The sequence below is a fragment of the Pholcus phalangioides genome, unplaced genomic scaffold (assembly GCF_987345545.1).
Source record: "Pholcus phalangioides strain wild (caught in Gottingen) unplaced genomic scaffold, Ppha-v1.0 ptg000009l_1, whole genome shotgun sequence".
Taxonomy (NCBI): Eukaryota; Metazoa; Arthropoda; class Arachnida; order Araneae; family Pholcidae; genus Pholcus; species Pholcus phalangioides.
The window spans coordinates 31,259,535-31,286,658 of NW_028301602.1; the positions used below are offsets into that span (position 1 = coordinate 31,259,535).

The 27,124-nt window shown below is 34.7% G+C and overlaps 1 protein-coding gene and 3 non-coding genes across 5 annotated transcripts in view; 3 read left to right on the plus strand and 1 right to left on the minus strand.

Annotated features, from left to right (window-relative positions):
* Positions 1-7,012: 7,012 nt before the first annotated feature.
* Positions 7,013-27,124, plus strand: part of LOC149082806 (uncharacterized) — a 31,847-nt gene continuing 11,735 nt past the window's right edge. The window contains exon 1 of one of the 2 annotated variants that reach the window (XM_089235968.1): positions 7,013-7,154. In XM_089235968.1, the coding sequence (XP_089092094.1) occupies positions 7,131-7,154 (24 nt within the window). In that variant the 5' untranslated portion in view covers positions 7,013-7,130. Of the gene's footprint in view, positions 7,155-21,987; positions 22,271-27,124 lie in introns of those variants that run through there. The other variant, XM_089235969.1, reaches the window with a different exon arrangement.
* On the plus strand, positions 16,977-17,049 carry TRNAE-CUC (transfer RNA glutamic acid (anticodon CUC)). The gene has a single exon. It is a non-coding gene; the product is annotated as a tRNA-Glu (tRNA).
* Positions 20,373-20,444, minus strand: TRNAA-GGC (transfer RNA alanine (anticodon GGC)). Its single transcript has one exon. It is a non-coding gene; the product is annotated as a tRNA-Ala (tRNA).
* On the plus strand, positions 20,648-20,719 carry TRNAA-GGC (transfer RNA alanine (anticodon GGC)). Its single transcript has one exon. It is a non-coding gene; the product is annotated as a tRNA-Ala (tRNA).

Below are 27,124 nucleotides of genomic sequence, written 5' to 3' on the forward strand. Positions count from 1 at the left end.
TCTGCGCTAAAAAATTCAGACGTTTTTCCACGTATGATTCGTGGATTATATAGACACATATTAGTTAAATCCAAATTCCATGAGAGAAGCTAATTGGTCTCCAGTCCGGGGGAATCCAGTGTGAATATCATTGTTATTATTTTTTCACATTCACCATAGTTTGAAGACGTGGAAAACCTGGCCAGGGGAGACAGCACATAGTACCTGTGTTTTCCCGTTTTGGGGGGGGGCAGTTATAAATATACGGTCGAACTTAATTAGGACGAAGGTGACGAACCGAATTTCGTACTAACGGACGAAACAGCGATTTCTGTCCAACGTGAAAATATTTAGTTCATAATTAAATGAATAATTGAGCGAGTTCGTCTTAACTAGGTTTGACTTGTAATGGGTGTGTGTGTCTTAATGTACTGTGGGAGTTTGTTAATTTGAATTTTCACGAACTACCCTTGAGCTTTCTATCCAATTCAATGTTAAAATTACTAGTTTAATTTTAATTTTTTCAAATATTTCGGGTAATTCGGAGTGAAAATAATTTACGATTTTACTTCGAGCAAATGTGGATAATTCGGAAAAAATGTACACGCAGTCAGACTTTGCCTCTCTCGATCGAGTTGCCAAGCAATAAATCTATAAAGACAATAAAAGTTTGGAAATTCTGACGTCAATTCGGCACACAATGAATGCCGTTTTTCTCGGCCTTAACGTCTGGCTCACAAACACAGCCGTGCTTTCATTCTGTCCACTGAGCAACGTGTGAAAAAAATGTAGAGCAAGATAACCACAGTTTTTATGATCGACATTTAATAAATAACGAGTACCTCTTCCTTTGAAAACGGCTCTCTTTGTGCGTCAAAACGTATGTCAGTTAGTTAATTTGCTTTTCACGCTAGATTTATTGTTTGGCAACTCAGTTCGACAAAAAAATTACCGACATTGATTTGAATCCGTCGAAATTCGTAACAATGCTATTTGCTCTGAACGAATCCAACAAAAGTGCTTGGATGACAAGTGAACTATTTCAAATACCAACTATATATCAGTATAGGAAACTTTCACAATTTTTAGTGGGTTTTTTTCATGATTATTTAATGCCCATTTTAGCATAATTCAGCGCGAGTGCATCGAAGATTGTGGGCCACTTGATATGAATCATGTTCTTCAATCAATGGATCAAGGTGTACCATTCGATATCCGAAACATTTTTATCGTCGTGAAGAGTATCGTAAACGCCGACTACTTCGGCACTGGGGTGTAACTCTGAACAAAAACGAAAGTAATTGAAACATGCGTGCTACAAGCGATTGTTTTGTATTAGGTTTCGTATTGTAGCCGGCGATTCCGCCAGGCCGTAACACGGATTAGTCAAGCCCACCTTCAATAGAGTTCTAATATTCACCGCTAGGTTGCAGCAGTGCTGTTTTCATACCTCTGTTAAATGCACGGTGTTAATGCACGGTAATACCCTTCCCTCCCCACCCCTGTGTTAAATGCACGTGTTTTGTTGTTGTCAAGCTTTCGTTTGTGCAAGGAATCCGGTACATGTTTTAGCTTATGTAAGTATCAAATTCTAAAGCCAATATCCTCCTGATTAAGAATGTGCTAAATGCTTTTTTTTTACTTTGTCCAAAGAAAAAGTGGGACAAAGTAGCAGGAAATACTTGAACCAACACCGGGAAGTGTGGGGTGGTAAAAACTAACAGCAAGTCTGTTGAGGAAAATGAGCCATCGAAATCAAATTCGCCAACTGTGGAAACTGAATCGCTAAAGGCCAATATAGTAGAAGGAGATATTGTGTAGCAAACACACATACACACACACACTGTAACCACACCACACTGTTGGGGGGGGGGGGGGCAACGGATGTGGTCGACTCTTTTACGGCCAAATATTAATTTCCGTCCTTAAATAATAAAACTATGCTTTTCAAACCCCTGAATGACGGTCACCCCTCTTTTACGGATGGATTTGTTTATCCCATCGGTGTCCACAAAAAAAGAGGTTTCACCGGTAAAACCCCTCTTAACGGTCTCCTATTAGATGTGGTCACCCCTCTTTTACGGACAAATTTTTTTGTCCCGGGAGTGTCCGCAAAATAGGAGTTTTACTGTATTTTCAATGGTATTTCTAGTACAGCAGTGTTTCTCAAAGTGTGCGTCGCGGCGAGCTGGAAATGCTGATCTACTAAAAATATAATCAGTGTGTGGTTCTTTTATGAGTGCACAATATCCACTAAACAGATGAACCATAAATAGGGCCGCGAGTGACAAAAGTTAGAAAACCATCGTACTAGAACATAGTTTTTCCACCACGTTAAAAGGTAGGGGGGAGACCCCTTAATAACATCAATAAGTATGACATGATGTCACTCTCCACTTGTTAATGCAAGATATACAGAAAGCTGGATGTTGTGAAGATATTTATTTTTTGAGATGTTGATTTTTTTAAGGAACGAAAACTCATCTCTGCCTCTACCGGGAGTCGAACCCGAGGTTCGAGGGACCCGTGTTCGACTCCCGGTAGAGGCAGAGGTGAGTTTTCGCTCCTTAAAAAAATCGACATCTCAGAAAATAAATATCTTCACAACATCCAGCTTTCTGTATATCTTGCAACAGCAATAAGGTTAGAGTAATTAGATCAATTATCAATCCCAATGGAATATTCGTGATTAAGTTGTAATTTTAAGTCATTTCACGTATCTGGAATTGATGAATACGTTAATTTTAGATAATTTAAACTTTTTTGCTGTGACATTGGACTAAACCAAATTTTACTGTATTTCCAATAGACACGTGTGTGTTTTTTCTTATAGTTCGCAGACGGGTATCACTGTTAATACACTCGAAAAATATCTCAAAAAAAGCTTGTACCATTGTTTTCTGTCCTTTCTTTAATAAAACAAAGCAAGAAAAGACAATGAATATAGGTAAGTATACAGAATAACAAAATAATAAAATTTCATTCATTAAACTCGACCAAAACAGAGGACGCGAATCTTCTCGATTCCGTAAGCCACAGAGATTATATATCCACTAATTATTTCATTTATTTATTTTTTCCCCCTTCTTTCCAGCCGCGAATAAATATATCAGGTTCCAATCAGTTAACGATGGTCAGTCAGTCCATCAGTGAGAAGAAATGGTCGCATGCGTGTATACTAAACCACTTAAATTCGGGAGTACTATATACAACGAAGAGGTGTTTCTTTATTGATGGCCGACGACCTATAAACGATCTGTTCCACTTTGTAAATAGTCTTTTTTATCATGGCCAGAGGGCAATAAAGCGAAAAATGTACGTAATTGATTGAATAAGCCGAAAGGAAAAAGGATTTCCGACGCGAACCAGTTTTCGCTCTCCTTCCCTTTTTTTTTTTTTCTTATATATATATTTCCTAGACAACAAACAACACATCTTTTTGCCTCAAACCCCAACATCTTATATAGAATCTATAAAAACTAGAGCAGGGTCATCTCCAATCGAAGAGAAAAATAAAATTAGTATGTTTTTTTTATAGCTTGGGATATCGGACAGAAGCGTGGTAGGAACATTATGAAATATTAAAATGAAATGACGTCTATACACTAGCCTAGAAAAGAAAAAATTACCAACTGGGAACTTATATAGGTTATAATCTATATTTTAATCATTATTTCTGACTCCTGTGACGGAACTCATTTAATTTCACTGAAATTTTTTATCGAGGGTGATCGATGAAAATTTCAATATCAGTTGATTTAACCCTTTCGGACCCGAGCATTAAATTTTTTGGAATTTTCGAAATGTTTTTGCTGTTCTGATACTCAAATGCATTAAAAACGTAAATGTCAACAAATCTCTTTTTTTTTTTGTTTTTTTTTTTTTTTTTGTAAAGAAATAATTCACATCGTTCAGATTTGATATAAGACAGCGCAAGGTCATCTTGACATTCATCTTGACATTGATCATTCATCTTCACATACGCGTTTTTCCAGAATTTTATTGATCAATTTTGATGTAATAAATAACATTTTTCCCGGAGGCACTTTCTCCTGGAAGCCAACTTAAAAATACAATTCGAATTAAATTTTAACGCTGCTATCTGATGAAAGCACTCAAAGTTCATATTTACCATATTTCTAACTCGGAGCTTACATACACAATCCTACAAATTAAGACTTAACTGCCTGAAGTCAAAAGAAAAATGGGGGAATGGGTTAAAAGGGTCTCATGTCTTTAAAATCGTCAACATCGTCAAAAACCTCAAAATCTATTCCCCATTTAAAATGACATTAAAATATTATTTGAGCAATTTCTTATTTCAAATTCATTACACATATTTTCGATTGTATGGGTTATGCTACCCCCAACACAATTTCATGCATGTCTTTGATACTTATTTTTTAGCAAATATTGAAATGTTAAGAAAAAACATTTAATGTTAACATCTTGCAAGCATGATAAAATAGCATATGACATCAATTTTATTTAATTAAATAAAAATTGACTCAGAATGAGGAAAACTGTTTAGTGAAAACATTAGAATTCATTGACTCTCAATTTTATTTGAAATTATATTTAAAATTAAAATTCTAAAAAAAATTAAAATACTCTTCTTCATAGATCAAACATGTTCATAAATGAATTTCAAATATTTCGCCTCATTCAATAAATCAGTTTTCAGCTTCGAATTTTTATTCAATTATATTGATACCATGCGCTTGTTAACATTCCTTTTTTTCTGAATGAAATCCAATGATGTAAAAGACAAATTTAATTGACTCCATCTTAACTAAAAACTAAATTTAAAATTCAAAATTTGAAACAAAAATCAATATCTTTTTCACAAATCAGCCATTTATGAATGAATCTCAAATATTTTGCTTCGTTAGACGAAATGAACAAACAGTTTTCCTTATTTTGAATCAACTTTTATTCAATCAAATTGATTCCATGCTATTGTATCATGCGTGAAAGGCGTTAACATTGTTTTTTTTTCCCCTTAATGTGTTTGGAAATTTTTGCAAAAAAAATGAGTATTAGAGATACGTTTAAAATTTGTACTTGAACAGCATAACATACGCAATCGAAAATATTTATACCAAGTTTAAAATAAATTAATTTTTAAATAATATTTCTAATGATATTTCTACTAGAGCAGTTTTTGAGGTTTTAGACTATGTTAAAAATATAAGATTTCCTTAAAGTTAGAAACCATGGTGAAAAAAAATAGCGATGAGCTATGCAATTGCTCGCAAGGCTCTTTGTTTCTTTGATGTCTGATCACAGGGTTTTCAGTTAAGTTAAGGGCGGCCTCGAGGGAATCCCTAGCAGAAATCACAATGTATTGTAAAATAATAGACAAGGATTTTTTGATTATATAACCTACCCAAGGACTCTCCCCTTAGTCACACAAACACCGGGAAACTAAAAACCCACTTTTCACTTGTTTGGAAAAACAGTAATATTCTTAACAGTTGGTCAGTAGCACTTCAGGGTATCATCAACAAATAATCATTATTCTTCTTTGATATCGTGGTCAAACTATTATTCAAGACCATGTCGGACTATTATTTAAAGACAGAATTTACATGTATAAAATCATATACATATCTCAATAAATTAACATAAATAAAACATAAAATAAATCTAACATAAAATCGTTTATAAAATTGATAATCAGAAATAAAATTGGCAATTTAAAATAAAATCGGTGATAAAATTTTAAAGTTTAAAATAAGGCTTCGTGATGAATCGATGTTCAGCAACACAAACAGTTTTTGCTGATATACTGGAGTTCGAAACGCCAAGCTCCTTTTCTACCTCGCGAATCTTCGGTAGAGTCCAGCTCAAAGGTAGTAGTAATAAATATATTTATTTTGGAGGTTGAACTCCCACTGGTTGACGTAGTTGACGATTTTGGCGTGGTGCAGAAGATGGTGGCCGATAGAAATAATCCTCGTCTTCTTCGATGCATCGAACTAGATCTCCAAGTCTTTTCACAGCACCTTTTCTCTCCAAGTAGGTGTTTCTTCCTTGCTGCCGAATTCCGTAGTGCTTTGCACAGAAAATTGCAAACGCCTGGTGATAGGACAATGAAAGGCATGGTTCTCCGGATTTCCCACATCTCCGCATTTACATGAATCGGACGAACGAGGTTTAAAGCAGTGTATGTAAGCAGGAAACGGCCCACGTGTGCTGTCATAAAATAAAGTCACTTCCCGACTTTAATTTAAATTAATTGATTTAGGAAATTCACGTCAAAGTAAATTTCCCACTGCTAGAGGTCGCTGAAAATCCAGAATCACGTGTTTCAGTAGAAGAAAAATAAATAGAGAAGCTGTCAAAGAGGTTTATGCCGCCTTATCAGTGTGTCGAGGTACTTCAGAATGTCAACAAAAACCTTAAAATCAAGCCTAGATGCATCGAGATGTGTGTAAAGTTCTAATCTCACTTCCAAGGGTACCGCGAACATAAAATGTTTGAGAATAGTTCAAGCTCCTATTTCAATTTCGTTTCTTTCTGTTTTTGGTCCATCAGTTCGAATTTTTTTAAATAAAATACACTCATTTTTTTCGTTGCCCATTTAGTTATCTCTTGAAATCTCGATACACATATACAGTAGCATATCCATCATACGTATATAATCGAATTTGTCCTCCAAAAAAGATGGAATAGAGGAATCATTTTCCTTCAAGGCCATACTATCATGATGAATAATACCTTACGAGTAGTAGACGGATGGATGGATGGACCGCTGGAAGGTGATTACTGTCCGAGTGAAAGGTTGTTGACCCATTTATCTCGCTCTTCTTTCTCATCCGATGGATCGTAAGTCATGAAAAGATGCTTTTGCTGGCAATTATTATGCTTCGACGGTCATACGAAATCGTGTCAAAAGGGAGAAAGGAACTTCTCTCTGATGAGTTCCTGAGTGTTGTTCTGAATTATTAGGAATAAAATAATAATAATAATAATACGTCGGAGGGAAAAGAAAAACCGACGGGCTGAGGAATAGAATTTGCGCTCTCTCTCTTTGTCCGTCATTCAGGCCAATTGTTCGATTGGTCCAAGTTCAGTTTTCTTTCAACTAGACGGGCTTATTATTATCGTCTCAGCTCCGAAGAACTTTCTGGAAAAAAAAAAGGGGGATGAAGCCTAATTGGTCTGTAAATGTAAGCATACGAGACTCTTCATTATCTTTTTTTTTTTTTTCCATTGATAAGTTTAATAACTAACTTCCGAGGATAATGATTTCATATGGATCCAAATATTGGATACAATACGTTCAATTGTCCTTCTATTCCAACCTCCAAAAAAATAATTAATTGATAAATATGTTAAGTTTACTATTGGGAAGAGTTCTGGTATATTTAGGGTGACCATATAACCCATATTACCCTGAACCTTCCCATATATTCCAGAAATTTTGGCGACTCCGATTATTCCCGTACTTTCAACTAAGCTTACTTGAATTTTTTTTGTTTCTTTCTTTTTCTTCAATTATTTATTTTTATTCACTGAAATCAAGGGGATTAAGTCTTCTTATCCTTCTTATCCTATTAAGTCTTCAAAGACTAATTGTTTTCCTAACTTATAAATTTATTATGATGATTATGACTATGAATAAGTAATAACTAACATCAAATATAATAATAAATAAGTTTTAATGAGTACAGTAATAACATAATGATCCTTATTCATCTCACATATTTATCATCTTAGACGTTTGTTTTCGTGAAATATATATTTTAGTACTCTGCGATTCGCAGTATCACTTAATTTCCTGCCACTGGCGACTTTGCATCGATTTTAATAATAACTGGCAACTTTATGACGATAATTGACGATGACCCATATTTTCCTGTATTTAAGATGTTAATTCCCGGTATTTTCTCGTGGCAATATGGTCAGCCGTATTGTTAGTTGGAATATCTCGAAGAAAAGATGATAATTCTAAAAATATTTTCATTTTCTGCGCATGCGCTGGTAATCAAACGGGGGTGCAGAATAACTGTGCAATAATGAGATCCACTCTGAGATCAGTTATTTTCAAAAAAATTTCCGTGGTCCCCGTCCCGGCGTATCAGTAACTAAGATTTTTTTGGGGGGGGGAGGGGCGAACATGATTTTCTCACCACCTTCACTTCAAAATTCAACAATTAATTTTATAACGTGTTTTTCTTCTTACCCCCTAAGATCCGCCGCCACCCAAAGTTTTGCTTTCCGGGGCAGTTGTCAATTTTTCCCCTTCCCCTCCCTGGAGGGTTGCAAGAGGTTGCTGATGGGTCCCCGAATGTGTTTCAGAACAAAACAGAAATAACAATGGGAATGTATATTCGTGGCTACGGCATGGCCAAAGGACTCCTTGATCCTCTCGGTGTTTAAAATCAAGGGTTCCTCGAGTAGTAACTAAATATAGTCATCCCTCCAACCAAACTCTTACCTATCGGTACCTTAGTTGAGTGAACTAATGATCCCCATTAAATCTGAATAGTTAAATTGATTTTAATTCAGTCATTTTCAATTTTCTTGCAAAATTTGTTTCATCAATTCGATTGTTTTACAATAATATTTCTTAATATCATCAAATCAATCCGTATATTACCGCATTATTGTGAATTATTGTGACCGTATTTCACTTCTGTCGTTTTTAAACTAAAACATATACTTTTTCAATTTTTTTTCTTAATTTATCGTCATTTTTCTTCAAATAATTGGGAAGTTTTTCGATTTGCAATATGATGATTCTTAATTGATGGTGCAAACATTATCAGATAATAACACATGCGCTAAAACTAACACTTTTTTTTAGAAAAAAAGGGTGTGTAAAGTGAGGCTCTAGCGGTTTGTACAGATGCTATTGATACGTTATGACAGTGACTCCCAAACTGTACACCTTGGTACTCTCAGGTGCCGCTGCCAGCCGTAGCATTCGGACGAGATTATATCCTACAGGAAACAAAAATTGATTGTGAATTTTAATCATCAATTTCAATCAACCAATCTAGTCACACTGTATTCGTTAGGTAGGCCTATATGACTCGAGTGGCGTGGAAAAATCCTGCACACAAACGGCACCGTTAACCGAAAATTTCTTTCAGCTCCTACGTTATTGAATTAGAGTGCAGATAGCTGGATGAACCGTAAAACATCAATATACAGTGCAATAAAATACAATATTTAAGTCACAACATGACATTCTCTCACGCAACTAGATCGGTGTATATAAAATCTGTTTCCAACCACCACCCTTCTCCTCTCCTGCTCTCAAAATTTTGATGGTTTTCCAAAAAAATTTAAATGCTTCCTCATCTTTCGTAATCTGCAATTCTTTTTGACGCCATCCCTTCTTTTCCCTAATTCTCGAAGCAGATGTCTTCCTTACCAGATGTCTACAGACCTCTTGCGAGTTCTTGGAGAAGTTTCGGGGGTCCGTGAGCTTAGATGATAAACTATTAACTTTTTTTTTACTTTATTATATGCAGAATATTATTCTGTAAAGGGGTCCGTGATCTTGATCTCATAGGAAAAGGTGGTCCCTAGCCTTCGTTTTATTGTCACAAACGATTTGTTGGACTCAAAATGCTCAAATGGTTAAGAACCCGCCGCCCCCCCCCCATCCTGTGTCTCTCAATATCATTAATTGTAATAATTTATGGTATACAGAATTCCTTAACCCTTTTAGACACGAGCATTCATTTGTTTGGAATTATCGAAATGTTTTTGCGTTTTTGATACTCAAAAAAAACATTAAAAACATAAATGTCAGCAAATCTTTACTTTTCTAATTTTTTTACATTTAAATTTTTTTTTGTAAAGAAATAATTCACTTCGTTCAATTTTTTCAGCCAAGATGATTAGGGGTATACAGTCAAACTTCGTTAGTGCGTCACCCGGTTAACACGTCACTCCGCTTACCGGGTCACTTTTTGGAAGTCGCAATAGTCCTCAGACAGGAATTGCCACAGCTATGGCTTACTCCGTTTAACGAGTCACTCCGCTTACTAAGTCATATTTTTGCTCTTCCAAGTGTTACTCATTAACGAGGTTTGACTGTATTCATCTTCACATAGAATTTTTTTCCAGAATTTTATTCCTGAATTTTATGTAATAAATCATACTTCCCCCCCCCCCTCGGAGGTACTATCTCCTGAAAAAGCCATCTTTAAAAAAAAACCCTGAAAGTTCAACTTTAAGTGTTTTCCCCTCTGATGCAATCCCCCAGAATTCATTATCACCATATTTCTAATTAACTCGAAACTTACACAATCCTCTAAGTCAGGGTTCAACTCTCTGAGGTCAAAACAAAAAATTCTACAGTGGGAAAAAGCAACCCACACGTTCGTGACACCATGGTCAGGGTGGCACCCCACACCAAAGGGTTAAAAAATACTTATTAAAATTCCCGTATTCATAATTATAAGGTAGTTTTTTTTTCCACCGATAGGGAACATTACTTGATTCAGAATGCTTGAAAAGTTCATGTCTCTGCCTTTTCGGAATTCGTGAAAAATGCCCATCATCTGCAAAACCACCAATGACCAACCATTCTAGAATCCAAAGATAAATGTCATATCAGACGGACATTATAAGCATGCAAAGCCGTTCAGGATTTTTTACACGCGAAAAAGCACATATTTCCGATGATGAATTATTAATAAATAATTTTAAGGGATCCTGAAAAAAAAACCAATGAGGTATCGATTGAAATTTTCACCTGGTAGCCTATATAATTCAATGTCTCCTAAATAGGTTAAATTTAGGGCACTTGTGTGCACCCCTATGCAGTTATTTATTTAAAATATATATTTCAGTTTGCTACGCACCATAATTTCAGAATACCCTTATACAGGGTATCCGAGTTGCGTTATTTCATTCTATACGTAGGATTTTAACATGGGGCTACGCTCATTGGCCGAGATCACTATTACGTCGCTAAAAGGGGAGGCAAGGGGCGCAAAATGTTTTAGTACATAATATGTTACAGCAAATGCAGTAAATCGATTAGAATCCATAATTAATCGATTTATTTGCTGATCGTTCCCGTGAGTTTAATCATTTTTTCCCGGTGATTATGTATAGTACCCAAGCGTCGTTGGTAAATTTGATAAACACTAAAAGAAGTACATAATTTTTAATGGAGATGTGCATAATAGCCAAGCGTACCTAGTTAATTAATTTGATATATACTTGAAATTTATCAAATTCGATGAGTTTAGAACGATTTATCATGTTTACCAACGGCGCTTGGATATTATGCATCATCGCCGGTAAAAGGGATAAATTTAGAAAAATTTATAAAACATAATGGCCGATGGTTGTACATAATAACCGAATTTATCACATTTACCGCGTAATATATATATGCATATTACTTGGTGAATGTGATAAATCCTGTGATTATTGCATAATCGCCGATTTTATATTAGCTTATCAATAACAAAGAAGAGTTTCGCTGGCAATTTTTCAATCTATATTTGAATGCGGAACCCATATTTCAAGAACTTGCACGCTATAACTATAATAGTATAAACATGTTTTAGTTGAGCACCAATCCAGATGGCGCTATAGCCATAAACAAAAATCGCAGTTTGCCTCACTATTTGGTGACGTTTTTATGATCATAACCAGTGAGCGTAACCCCATGTCGAAATCCTAAATAACGCGTCTGGGTTAAAGATATCCAAAAGTGACGGCTTCCCATGAGTCCCCACCAACCACACATGATTACCTATAAATTTCAGTTGCATTAAAGAGGGCAACTCCTCAAGTTTATCGGCAGATGAATAAAGTTCAAAGTGCAACCATAGACGTCGGCTCTGTAGACGTCGAAACGGTATTGGATGTCTTGTCAAGCGTTTAGGGGCCATTAAAGTATTACGTAAGCAGATTTTCAGCCATTTTTTACCCCCCCCCCCTTGTCAGCAGAAGTCAGCAAAACACTGGACCCCACCCCCCGTCAGCAAAATTTCGTCAGCAGCTTAGAATATTTCATATCTTCAAAAAGGGGTTGTTGATGACGTAAGCAACCTTCAAACCCCCCCACCTTGTCGTCAAAAGTCAGCAAATCCGAAACCTCCCTACCCCCCCCCCCGATGCTGACGTAATACTTGAATGACCCCTTAGTAGCATTTGAGATATTAAATCAATTGCTGCAGATGCTGTTTAAAATCATGTGGGATGCTTCACATTTCACTCGCTTTGTATAAGGCGTTTAACATGCCTCACTGACTTAAATTCAGCTATGCAAAGCACTAACAGAACCTTATATTGTGCACCCATATGCTACTACTGCTACTACCACTACACCCCACATGCACATCGTAAACATTCATCTGAGAAACTTCTAATGAATTGGTGGATGTATCGGAATGGGCCGAAAACGTATAGTTCCCCCTTTCCTAACGTATAGTTAGGAAAATTTACCGCTGGGAAAATTTAACGAGAAACAATTAATCGATTACGGCTTGTGACCTAGTGGGCAAATGAGCAAGCAGTGAGCAGGTATATGAGGAAGTGAGTGAATAAGTGAGTGAGTGGGTAAATAAGCGAGTGAGTGGGTAAATAAGCGAGTGAGTGAGCAATGAGGGAATGAATGAGCAAGAGGAGTGAGTGAGTAAGTTATTGAGTTGCTGGTTGAGTATGTGAATGAGCAAGTGAGTGGGTGGGTGACCATGTGAATGAGCAAGTGAGTGGGTGGGTGACCATGTGAATGAGCAAGTGAGTGAGTGAATGAGCTTGCGAATGAGCAAGTAATGGAACAAAAGGATGAGTGCGTGAAAGATTGAACAAATTAGTAAGCATAGGAGTAAGTAAGTGAATGGGTGGGTGAGCATATGAATGAGCAAGTGAGTGAATGAGCAAGTGAGTGAGTGAATGAGCATGTGAATGAGCAAGTGAGTGAGTGAATGAGCATGTGAATGAGCAAGTAATGGAACAAAGGGATGAGTGCGCGAAAGATTGAGCAAATTAGTAAGCATAGGAGTAAGTGAAGGAGCAAGTCAGTGAGAAAGTGATCACAGCAGTGAGTGAGTGAGCAAGTATATAAGAGAGCGAATAGATGAATGGGTAAGTGAATGAGTGGGGAATGAATTCTCCTAGTGGTGAGTTGCGTGGAGGCGAATTGTTGTCAGTGAATTTCCGTAAATCACGAGAAACGTCTGAGAGCAGCTGTTAACAGTGCTCACGAGCGACCTTGCTTAAAAATCTCGGATCATTCCCCCTATCGACGCTGGAGCACTTTCATAGCTAAGCATTTGTAGTCCTCTCAATATAAGCCAATAATTTTGAATACCTTTAGCCGGACACCCTGTATATTATCAACGAAAATATCAAAACCTGATTCGTTAATTTGAATTTACATATTCCGATGAGATAACTTGAGCGTGTGTCGACCTCTCTCATTATGAAATTATCTCAAATCCCGGATTCAATGTCTTGTCTATATCTCTCTTTCGATTTATGGAGATCTATTACAGGATACGAGATATACGATCTAATGCATGTATCTCTCTCTTCTCTCGGTTATTCACGATTCCCAATCTCACGATATTTCTTTTTTTCTTCTTCCATGTATCGTGATGAATGAATTCAGAGAAGAGTTCCGATCTGGGTCACTCATATCTGCATACAATCAAGAAAACGGCATCCGATCTGGAAAAAAAAAAACAACAATTTTGCGAATATTTCTTCGAACTTCCCTTCGAAGATATACAAACATATGCTCGGTTTTTCACTTACATTTTAAGGCTGGTCATTACTGATCCATCATGGGAAATAATGTAAACACGAGAGGGGCATGTTGCCACTGAGGAAAAAAATTTTTCAAGTGGGGAGAGAGAAGAGTCAATGCCCTGACAATTCAACAACATCCTACGGATTTCCTCGATGGTCCCATTTTCATCTTCGCCGTAGGAAAATATTCATGATTACCTATCAAAACATGGTTATTGGATCTAAATAAATTTATTTACACTGATTAATTATATGAAATTAATTTTTTTTTGAAAAAGTCATTATGGGATGTTACATGATAACAGGAAAACAAATTCATTAAGAGATCACCGAGAATCTATAACGATACAAAATATACAAATACAAGGCCACAATAGGCAAAATACCCAACGAGGTCGCTGAGAAAAGACGTCCATAACAAGGATGTCATATGTTTCTAAAATACAGTAACCCAATTAAAAATGTCATTATAAAACTATTGAATATATATACATGATAAAATATGATATATACAATGCCCATAAAAGATATTTAAGGGTGTTTTATCTAAGTATAGATAGCTTCCCGATTTACCCCAACATGTTTATCGTATTTCTTTTTTTTTTTAGCGCGTCAGTTGTGTTACAATTTAATACCTCCGGGGGGATAGACACGGAGTATTCAGTGAATAATTATTATACACTTTCAAGGGCAGAACAAAAGAATTTGTGAATAGAGGAAAACATCGAAATTAATTCTGCGTGTTATGCAATGAACAAATATTCAGTGAGATGTAGAGTTATATTAATGAAATAAATTGCATTTCAGATGCAATCTCGCGTATACATGAATATGACGAAGAATAGGAAATGCTAGAATACGAGAATTTGTTAGTGACGGACAACTGGAGGCAAAACATCTGGAAGTGTCAGTTCTATATTGTAAGGGCTGTTTCGTGTCACGCTGGACTCGGTACAAGCTGACGTCATGCGTGACATCATTTCTCAAACAGAACCGAGTGTGTCCACTTTGTGTGCTACCTTGTTAATAACGGAATCGCTGTACACTGCTAATTTTACTGAATTATTTCCAAAATTATATTTTCGATTATTATTATTAGTAGTATGTGCATATTTATTGGCTTGCTTCAATCAATAAGAAAATTCTTGCACTTTCTTATGAGATAACTTTCGCTAAGAATATTTTTCTTGGATCTATTTCCATTGAAATCCCCTACGTTAGTCAACTTTTACTGGATTGTTTGAAAGCTAAATCCGGATAGATAATTTCAATTGTTTTGAACTTTCTTTAGAATTTTCAATTATCTTTTTTTCTTCATTTGAATTGAGCGTAGTTTCTAGAAGTGTTGACTTCGTCATTATCACAACTGTAACATAAAAACATGGGAAGCAAATATATAAAGAAATCCTTATATACAAATTTTTGAAGTTATTATTTTGAATGCTAGTATCAAAAGACATAACAACTATTTCTGGAATTTAATCCATTTCTTAGATTATAGATTACAAAAAGATCGTGAAAATACCACACGTGCATACCTGTTACACTAAAACATCGCCATGAAAGAGGGATCACTCACTTAAACAGAAAATAGGCAACCAAAATGTAAACAAATCACATCAATTCAGCACGTTTTGTGTGCTTATGTCGTCTACTAAAAAATGTGTTTAAGCAGTGACGTCCCGAAGTATCTCCAATATCACGCCCGCTGAGCCAAGGTGGCAAGCACGACTTCAAAGGGATGAAAACAGCCCTTTCTATATAGCCCTGAGGAAGTGCACTCATTTATAAAATTGAGCTTAGGTCTATGACTGATAGAGCTCTGTTTTGTTTTGTTTTAAATGATCGTTGATCTATTGAGAAAAGATATTTTTTTGAATCGTTCTTTTAGTACCGATATAGAAGAAGAGCAAATAATATCGTGTAGTTTGTGTTTCAAACTTTCGGAGTAAGACACGTATTGATTTCAAGTTTTTCTTCACAGCTTTATGTATTAAGAGAATATTCAGAATGTTATTGTACGTATTTTATATCGTTGATAAACTAAGGGGGAAGATTCAGTTGTTTTTTAGTAAGTAGAATCGATTTATAAAAATATAAATATATAAATACCGCAACCGTTAATGAGAAGTTTGAAATGCATACTTTTATTATACAAGTGGAAATTATTTGGCCGTAAAAGAGGGGTGACTGCATCTGAGGGGTGTCCATTAAAAGTGGTTTTACTATATTTAATATTTCGATAAATATTGCATCTATAATACGTGAAATTTTTCGTTAATAACTTTCAAAGTGATATCTCCATTTCAATAATTGAAAGTTATAGCACATGGTAACTATAAAAAGTTAATTTCTATATTTTTTATGATATGATTCCTCAAAAAAAATTGAGGTTTAAAGTTACTACTTGTCATTTGAAATATTTAGTAATTTGTAACGTATTTCCTGCAGTCAAACGTTGTATCTTCTTTGCAAACAATTTGTGACAGCCTGTATATAACACATTTCTTATTAATATCAAAATAGTTGCTTTCATTCCTGGTAAATAAGCCGCTGGAATGCATAGGATATACCGACCAAGGATTATGATCGGAAGCTTTTCGTCATGAAGCGCTATATTGCTAAGAGAAACCTTTTGATATTCCAAACGAGGAGAAAAAAAAATCCTAAGGTTAACAATCTCATCTTCCCCATTCTCCAATTAGATTAATTAGATTATATTTTTAAAATTACTATAACATTTTTAGCACCAAGAATATTTATGCCGCGTTCAAGAAAACTCGTCGAAAAGAAAAATATTTTTTTTTATAGTTACAACAACATGACAAATTTATACCAAAAGACAAAAACAGTAAAACAGTATAAAAATACATAAAAATAAACCTAAATTAGGAACATTCACTTTGTGACTCTAAGAGACTAGGGTTTCCTTCCAGCGGGTTGATAAGAATAGTCTATCATTTGTTACACAAATGGTAGTTGTTTTACATTTTTCAAAAATTAGTCAACTTATAGTAAGGGTTTCATTGGAATTCATTTTTCTTAATCTTTTTTCAATATAAGATAGCACAATGCTTTAGTTAATAGCAAGTTACATGTACGCATTTACATTTTATCTTATTAATGTAATCAATATTGTATATAAATATTTTCCAATCAATATATAAATTTTCAAATATAACTCATGCAGGATTATACAAAACGAAAGCAATAAAGAGCTATGCACAGTTTGTAAAGATTGACTTCAGTATACATACGTTTCCCACATGGTCTAGTGGTTAGGATACCTGGCTCTCACCCAAGGAGGCCCGGGTTCGATTCCCGGTGTGGGAAGCAGTTTTTAAAGGAAGCAACTTCCTTGTGCCCGAATGGCATCGTGGTAAGATGCTCGTCTACCAAGGTTGTTGTTCAGCGTCCCGGGTTCGAACCCAAGGGAGGATATAGATAAGATATTTTCCCTAACGAACTCGAGGCGACCACCGATAGACGGCGCCTTCACTTCCAACCCATCTCGCTAATCTCAGTAAATTTCGATATGGCCAGAGTTGGTGTTTGGTGAAGTAGTATGCATGCGTAGAATGGTTAAAATTTCAAAATGTTAATTTCTTGCAATATAAAAATATTCACAAAAAAATTAGGACCACACGAAAGAAAGAAGCAACCATGGTTTTTCAAACATCCCATCTTCGTATAAGCCCCATTAAATATTTTTTATTCTGAAACTGGAAAAAAAAACACTAGTATCGAAATAAAGTTACATGTTGTATGTTATTTCCTCAGAATTATGCTAATGAAATTGGTATAGTAAGAATTACAAGGTTGATCAAGTCAGGCATCATACATATGTAAAAATACGAGTATAAAAATATGCATCTTATGTAGATATATGCATAAAATATACATAAAAAATATGAATGGAAACTATGAATGTGAAACTCAAAAGAAAACATACTAATGAAAAATATTCAACAATTTAAAATATGAATATGAAGCTTCAATTACCTTGTAAACATGCTACATAAACGCACGGATCCCCTAATATTATTTTGATATATAAAAAAAAAAAATTAAGAACATAACCTCACACAAAAGATGATCTTTTATTTTTCAGAGATATTCACAAAAATATGTACTATTATTTTATTTCGTGAATCAAGACAAAACAATAGTTGAAATCTCTGTGTAACTTGAAGAAATTACACTTGACCGATCACGAAAAACTGAATCGAATCGTATTTGCATACATTTCAGAAAGCTTTTATTGTATTTCCAAAGGTCAAATGTAAAGTTGTTTCCTCCGAACAATCGCTTGTATTATGACTGTGACAGCAATTGGGAAAAGTTTTTTCATGACTATGCAGAGATATTACAAAAAGAAATTTTTTGTGTCCCGGAAATAAGGGACCGTATATTGTGCTCATGCTATCTCTATAGCAATGATTCCTGAAGAGTGGGACCCTAGGGTGCCATAAGATTTCAAGAATATACTTACTGTTTCTCGTCGAGAAAAAAAATTAATTGAAAAGTTATAAAATAATACCGTTGGAAGCGCTCTTCAGGATAAATTTAACTTTCTTGTAATTTACTGTTTTCTACATTCGACAAACAAATTTTTATTAGAAAATGCTTTCTAAATGCTTGAAGTTTGTTTAGATTGTATTTATTTAGTTAGTTATATCAGATGATATTATTTAGTTGATATTGATTAAATAATATTGAATTCTTGGAACTTTTATTTTTTTTTAAACAAAACTTAGCTTTTGTACGTCATATGAGTGTAAGTGTATCGCAAGCTTCTGCAATAATTGTAGAGGCTCGCGAAAATTTACTAAAACCTCTTATGAAAACGTGATTCCTGTTCAGTGTCTCAATTCACTTTAGAATTCCACGAGATACTCGATATTCTAATTTCATTCACAAGGGTGCCAAGAACTTGAAAACTTTGTTAATCCTGCTCTAGTATTTGACGAGAACTGAAGAGCTTCTTAGTTAAATGTTTATTCATAATATTTCTCTAGTGGTTATAGCCATGTAACCCAAATCAGCCATTACATATGTCAAGTAAAAAATTTGGCTCATTGTAATGAATTTGGCAGATTAGAAAAGTATCTAACACTCCCTAATCAGTCTAATTTTTTTTTTGCACACATACACATTAAAGATAATTAGAAAAAGTCTAATTGTTTGATCAAAGTGCCTGTTTTTTCATCTAGGCTCTTTGCAGTTAGTCAGGTTTTTCAATTAACCTTTACGACCATACAACACACACACACATCAGGTTCTAATCATTATACGAATTTTGTATTTGAAGACAATGGTTCTTTTTTATCTTGCACCAATCAATCACAGTGAACTTTCAATTTCCATTCCTTCAACCCTCTATGGTCCGATATACATTTCAATATACATAGCAAATACGTAGTCAAAAAACCCATTATACCAATTCCTTTCCTCAATTTTTTTGCTATTTTAGAAAGTACATCTCTTGGTGTAATTTTTAAGTACAAAATACGACAATACAGGGTGTTCTGTTAATGGACCGACAAACTCAGAGGGTTGTTAGTAAGCATCAAGAGGAACAAAAATTGCAAAGGAGCATTGTGTCGCAAACCACGTTGAGAGGGTGAAAATTGCGGAAAACGCATGCAGGCTCTAAGTCCAGAGGAGACGAAAGGTGGATGTCAGTTGATCGCTGAATGCGTTCGTGGGTTCGCTCATCATATCTGACGTACTCCCAGTATCTGGGTCACCTTAAATCACTCGTTTATGCGACACCTGTGGACACACACTGGAGGATCGCGGATTGTCGATAGACATCAAAATCATACCTGGTATCTTCGAGCGCGTACGGAAATCGTTTTTACGTCATTGTAGACTGTGCAATGATGTCAGCGGCCGCCACTTCCGACAACTCTTGTAATAGTTAATCAAATAAATTTTATTTGTAGTTATTATTGTACATTTTGTCGTTCCAGCGTGACGTCGAAACCTGCATGCGTTTTTTACCCTCTTAACGTGGTTTTGGACACCATGTTCCATTGCAATTTTTGTTCCTCTTGATGTCCACTAAAAACCCTCTGAGTTTGTCGGTCCATTAACAGTAGACCCTGTATAAGTATAACGATTCTATAAATAGTTGATTCCTTGCCATATTTTGGCAGCTGATAATATTTTACGCGTTCAACTATTTATATAATCACACAAAATAGAGTTGGAAATAAAATTCAAGTCAACAACTATATATATATATTCAACTTTGCTAAGTAAGATTTCACCGGTTTATAATAACAGTAAAATTAAAACAAACTGTATATTTCCTCCATAATCGTATATGTAACTAATTAAAAAGCCCCACTCTAATTAATTAAATTGCTGTGTTGATACATTGTTCCTAGGGCTGATACGATTAATCTATTAATCGGGTCGGTTGATCAATCATTTGTTAATCGGAATTAAAAATTTTAGTTCGGTTAATTGACTCGATCAGTCCGATTAAAAATCAATTTCAATTTTTGTTAAAAGTTTATAATTTAACGTTATTTATGACATGAATGTCGCTCTCCACTTGTTAATACAAGATATACAGAAAACTGGATGTTGTGAAGATATTTATTACTTGAGATGTTAATTTTTTAAGGAAGGAAAAAACTCATCTCTGCCTCTACCGGGAGTCGAACCCGGGTCTCTCGATTGCCGGACGAGTGCTCTGACCACTAAGCTACAGAGGAGATAGAGATTTTCCTTCGCTAGAGCGTATATATGCCGAACAGAACCGTGCAATGGACGGTGAAACCGATCAGCTAATAGCTCATGGACGACGAGCCACCAGAGGGCTATATATATGACATGAATGTCGCTCTCCACTTGTTAATACAAGATCGTACTTGTTCCGTTCGGCATATATACGCTCTAGCGAAGGAAAATCTCTATCTCCTCTGTAGCTTAGTGGTCAGAGCACTCGTCCGGCAATCGAGAGACCCGGGTTCGACTCCCGGTAGAGGCAGAGATGAGTTTTTTCCTTCCTTAAAAAATTAACATCTCAAATAATAAATATCTTCACAACATCCAGTCTTCTGTATATCTTGTATTAACGTTATTTATTTGACCATGTCTTGAATCATGTTTGTATGCGTAACATTTCAGATGTGACCATATTTAAAATATCGATATTTTGATCAAATCTTTTGATATGGGGAAAGTCGATTCAACAAAAAAACTGCAGATATCGTAATTTAAATTTCAATTTGCAGGGAGTTTCAGAAAACGAGACAAAAATTTATTGTCTCCACTTTGAACAACACTTTTCTTATTCGGAAAGCATTGGCTAATCAGTCGATTAATAACCGATTAAAAGTTTTTGATTAAACAGTTAAAACTTTAAATCGATTCTCACCCCTGACTGTTTCAATTAAAAATATGCTACAACACCAATTTTTTGGTCCGCTTTTGTATAAAAAAATCTCAGTAAAATTTTTTTTTGGGGGTTAGTGAACCATAGTGGGTTGGTAAGAAATATCAAAATTTCATAAAATTAATTTATTTTTTTTACTAACGTCAATCATATACGATCTACATACATACATCGATGATAGTATACCGCTTTTATATATATATATTTATTTATTTATATTATTTTCCCACCAAAACTATCAATGGAGATTGCGTTGAAAAGCGAAGGTAGACTTCAGGATAAGATTAAGCCGTTTCCTATTGGAGAAACCATTAGATCCGCATCAGTTATCTAGAAGAAATCGGGATGGATGTATGTTCATCTGAGATCGAATGTGAAATTTCTTGAATGTCATAGAAAGTCAAGAGTTCAATCAAATGGAACCACTATCTCTCGCTCTCTTATGTCCGCCTCATGACATCAAGGCGTATCCTACGCTCACTCACACAAATACATAACGGTTTGGGAGGAAAGACCCACAGAAGCAATAACCGGAGGTGAGTGTTAATGGTATAGAGATGTGTATTTTTTTTTTCTTTTCGATCTGAGGTATTTCTGCACCAGGTAGAAAAAGAAGCCAAAGGGCATGTAAAACTAACTAGAGAGTGGTAAGAAAAAAAGGAAGAGGGGGGGAAATTCCAACCAACCTCTCGGAAGGAAGATGAAGAAGAGCTTATATTGCCCTTAAGGTTTGTTGTATAGGAGAGAGGAAAAGAGAAAAAAAAAATCTATACTAAATAGTGTGTTATATACGTGAGTGTTTGAGGAGTTGGGTAGTAAGAGATTCCAAACGTTCTCCTGACCTCGTTTCCCAAAACAACGAGGCCAGGATCTTACAACCCGCCAGACTTCTTAACGTGAGTCTCTCATTTGACCACGTTTATTTATAAGAGTTCAGGCTGCGAGGGCGGTTGCAAAAAGGTTTCTCCGCTCTGTCCCGTTTTTTTTTTTTTTTCGTTTTACTTTTTTATTATTATTATTTTTTTCCATACTGTGTTTATTGTTCATCTTGAGAATCCACTCACTGTTTGGAGAAACTCGAGCTAAGACAGACACTTAGCTGAACTTTGAAGGTAAAGGATCTTTAGCAGAGTCAAGTTCAAGGTAGGAAGAATAGCTTTTTCAATACATATTTCCTAATCGTCTGTATAATAGTGTTGCCATATTTTTCACATTTTTTTTTTTACATTTATAAGAATGAAATTTTTGTTAGGAACTGAATCAATAATAGAGAACTTTTTTTTTAAGTGGGTTGGTACACAATCTTGGTTTTCCATGTTTTCCTATGGCAAAAATAGCCTTTCTTAACATTAAAAATTTTTATTTACTTTAGGCACTAATTTTTTTTATGTTTTACAATTTAACAAGAGAATTTAGGATTTTAATTGTTTGTTGGTTTTTTTTATTGAATTTTAACTTCAACAAAAACATGCAGTTTTTTCAAAAATCACTGAAATTTACTCTTACTTTGTGCCATGAAATTTCTTTAAATCATTTTGATAAGAAATCCTCTAGTCGAAATACGTAGTGCGTCATTGTTAAGAGACACACAAAGTTTCAAGACATTTGAACAAGTGGTATTTGAAGAAAATTTTCTTTATCTGACAAAAAACTCAGTTTTGATAAAAGAGCATTTAATATGCTCATGAAAACATAATTATATAATTCCTGCTAGCAGTTTAAATTAAAATATGCTAAAAATACTTCTAAGTATGTAGAGCAAAAACTCGACCACAGTTTAACGTAGAAAATTTTATAGTAATTGAAAATTGAAAAATTCGAAAAAAATGTGATTTTTTTTAGAAAATTTGCGTGCACCAACCCTCTTAGATTCATATCACTGAAAATTGTGAGTGAATTTCTAAATTGCGATAGGTCAAAATTCTGATAACCTTAAATCTCGGCAAGGCTGCTGCAATTTTTAAGTCAAAATTATGTCAAGCAAGTCTTGTCTCGAAAAAGAGAAAACATTTCAGTTACAGAACTTGTCCTTCAGAAATAAAATGCATCCGTAATGAATTGCGATAAACATTATTTATTCATGGGATCTTATCAAGAGTGATACAGATCATTGATCATTTTTGTCGCACCACGGTCATTTTCTACACACGAGGGCTAATTAGACCGGGACGTACAATTTATTGCCGATTCCGAGACCGGCAAACTTTTTAATACTCACCGAGAGGTTGGTGCACTAACCGCTCAATGTGGGACTCCCTGCGGTAGCAATCGTTTCCTGTGGTCACGTCACCGTTTTCGTTGTACCGCTGCGTCAGGAAAGTTTCTGACAAAGACGAACCTAGTATCGAACTCGCGGCACCTCCCGCACCCGAGTGATACAGAAATTTTACATAAAATTAGGTTTATATCGATGGTGTAGTAAATGCTTGATTCTTTGAAGTGATGATACGATCATGATTTTCTATATTTCAATCTCTTTTTCTGTCATTGAGAGACACAATTCTGACGTTTCAATAGAAAAATTAATTAACATTCAAAATATAACAGCTCAGATTGTGGGTCTAACAGCGTGAAAGATTATAGATATTATTTTCCGAATGAGGATCGGAATTTTCTTGTATAAAGAGAATTCAACTATATATATATTTTTTTAGATCTTTTAGTTATTTATCTATACATTGACGGTACTGTAACACCAGGTTAGATAATTCGATATGGACTATAAATTGTTTAAAAACAGTATTTTTCACTATCAATTAGAACTAAAATGACCTACCAAATAATTTACCTGATAATTATTTTTATTATTATCTTCATATTTATATTTTTGTGTATTAGGATTTTCTTCTCGTTCCATTTTTTATAACGCGGTATATAAAGGGTTATTTCATGTAATTTAAACTTGTGTATGATTTCCTAAATTTGTTCAATATTTCAATGTCCGTTTCTATCATTGGAGGCAAGTTCTGACATTTTATTCGAAGTTTTTTCTAACATTAGAGATATAGCAGCTTAGATTGTGCTGTATAAAATATTATAGAAAAATTTATAATTGGAGATTTTTAAATATTATCCAGAAAGTTCTGATCCGGATAAAAATTTATTAGCAATTTAATTAAGTATATTTCTTGTTTCTTGTAAAACTCTTTTGATTTTTTTTACGTGCGGAGAGAAATATTGTGAATGAGTGAAGATTGGTTCTGAAAGATACATTTGCCGTTATCAAAGAATTATGTTATTTATGGAATTGTGTACATAGAAAAGGCAGCGTATTGCAACTTTTTCACCTTTTAAATAATATCCATGTTCCAGAAAATCTCTAATGTATAATATCATAGGGAATTTTAGAATTCGAAATTTGAAAATATTCTATAAAGAGAGGGCTGATCATAAATATTAGTTGATTAAGAATCTAAGTTCTAATATTTTACGCATGCCAAGTCTTTCCATCTCTGTCAAATTTGTGGAGAGAAATATGTTCAGTATGATAGAAGATGGTTCGGAAAGAATCATTCATCGTTATAAAATAATTATTTCCGCATCTATTAGTGATTATATTACGTTAATAAGGATTATTTAATGTATAAAGGGCAAACGTAATTTTTTCGTCCTTAGAAATACTATGCCTTAGGAAAACTTCTACTCTGAAAAGATCTTTAGAATATATTACCACTTATTTATTACTAATTTTTACCGCGGTTATTCATTACTATTTCTAGTAGTTCCCCTCGTGATGAATCGGTGATGCTTATGATTCTATGGAAGCCTGGATGAGAAACACTTATATAGGGATTATATTATATTCGATGTTTTTTAAAAGAAATCGTGAATATAATAATCATGCGGAAAATGCTTATACTAACAAAAAATATGAATAAGAAGTAATGTTTAAAAAAAATCAAAAATTCTATTCGCAATTAGTGGTTTACGTCAGCATTACACTATAAAAGTTTTGTAAAAGCTCTTTGATAAAACTTGATAAATGCAACCAATAAGCTTATCGGCTACATTAGAGCAAATGCAGCTTTCATAGTTTAACACTGGTCTCTCAAGATGGGGTTACTCTGTAAAAGCTTTACAAAATTTCTTCTATAAAACTATAAACTTGAAAAATGCAACAAATAAGCTCATTGGTTTCATTCGAACAAATGCAACCGATAAGCTTATTAGTTGCATTTTTGAAGTTTCACCAAAAAGAGCTTCTACAAAACTTCTACAGTGTTATGCCGGCCCAAGGCCGGGATTACACTACAAAAGTTTGATAAAAGATCTTTTGCACAACTTGAAAAAAAACAAACAATAAACCTATTGCTTGCATTCGCCCAAACATGGCGAATGCATTTATTGATTGCATTTTTCAAGTTTTGTAAAAGAACTTTCATAAAGCTTTCATAATGATAAAGCTTATACTGAAAATATCGATTAAATACCGTTTTCATATAAGAAGAGAAATTTAATTTCTGGGTCACGTTCTCAACCTCTAATAAGTAACACTTTTAAACAACACTTTTTATTTTTCAAATTTTTAATATTTCCCTATAAAAAAAATCATCATAAATAACAAATATTGTCTCAAATGGAACATGCAAATAAAAGTATTGAACATTTCCAACTCAATCTCAATAGTTGTATAACCCATTGACGTCTTACTCTCGTGCTCTTCTTCAAACAATTTGATATTGGGTCAATATGGCCTCTATTTCATTTGAACATGCAATTAGTCAACACAAAGCGAGGGTGGATCATCTATTCACACGGCATTTGATACAACACACAGTCGTAAAAGTCTCTATCAATACTAACAAGTGTCTGTCATGAAACGAGGTAGAGAAGGGGAAAAAAGCCGTCAAAAGATGACCATGAGACCGTGACCGGCTTTTGGCGTGACCGGAAGATGTAATGAGGACCTTCTTTCTTTGACCTATGACAAAACGTCTGAAACAATATGTTTCAAATTATCGAAGTTCGTTCAATGATAACATTGAAATTCTATATGTTTTTTTTTTTTTATCGTCTTTATCAGTTTTTTTTTCTTCCCCCAAATACATTGAAATTCAGATAAAATTTTAGATTCGTTTTTAATTACGAATCTATAAATATTGTTACGATCTGTAGGCGATAGATGGCGCTCAGAAATATCGAAATCGGTTGATGCTGGTTTCGGTTTACTGGATAGGGATGCTATTGGTGAGAACATTCCAGAAAGTCCCGCCCCTCCAGACATTGGTTCAACCCCTCCGTACGGTGGCGCTGCCGACTAGGAAACAGTTAAATAGAATTTTGTGGAATGTTCTATTTCTCGAAGTTTCTGTCGGAGTTATAAATAGTCTGGCGCTCACAAGATGGCAGGCTCAAAAAAGACTCGAATCGAGAGATTCGATGAGCAGTCAGTTGTATTTAAACGTTGAGAGAAAGTTGTTAGCTCTCTGATTAGGCTGTAAATACGTGTAAATTGCTGTTCTGTAAATAAATCTGTGTTTGTCCGTCAAACCGCTTCTTGTTTTGCAATCTCGAAGTGTTGTGGAAAAGTATCCGGAACAATATGTTAAGATTTTTGTTTGAATTAAGGAATGAATTTAGAATCGAAAACTTAAGAAATATCTACAAGGTGTCCCATAAATTCGTAAATGGTTTAAAAATTCATAAAAACTGAAGTAATTGGTTTCGGTGGTTTGCAAAAAAAATTGTCCCGAATGGAAATTCGGTATGGAAAAAAATAGTTCAAATTTTTGTTGATAGAGGACACTGCATCAAAGCAAATTGCTGGAAATCAGAGCCCGATAAAATGCAGTGTGTACGATCAATAGCTCATTTCTGAATTTTCCTGCTTGCTCCGTATCGGAAACGAGGAAGATTATGAAAACCAATAAACGAGTACAACGAAGCGAGTGCGATTTTCCTGTCACGGGCGTTTACATAAGGTTTTATTGTCATGTTGGCATTGGTGGCTGAAGCGCTATCGGTAAAGTTGTTTTACCTCAGCCATGGAACACCGGC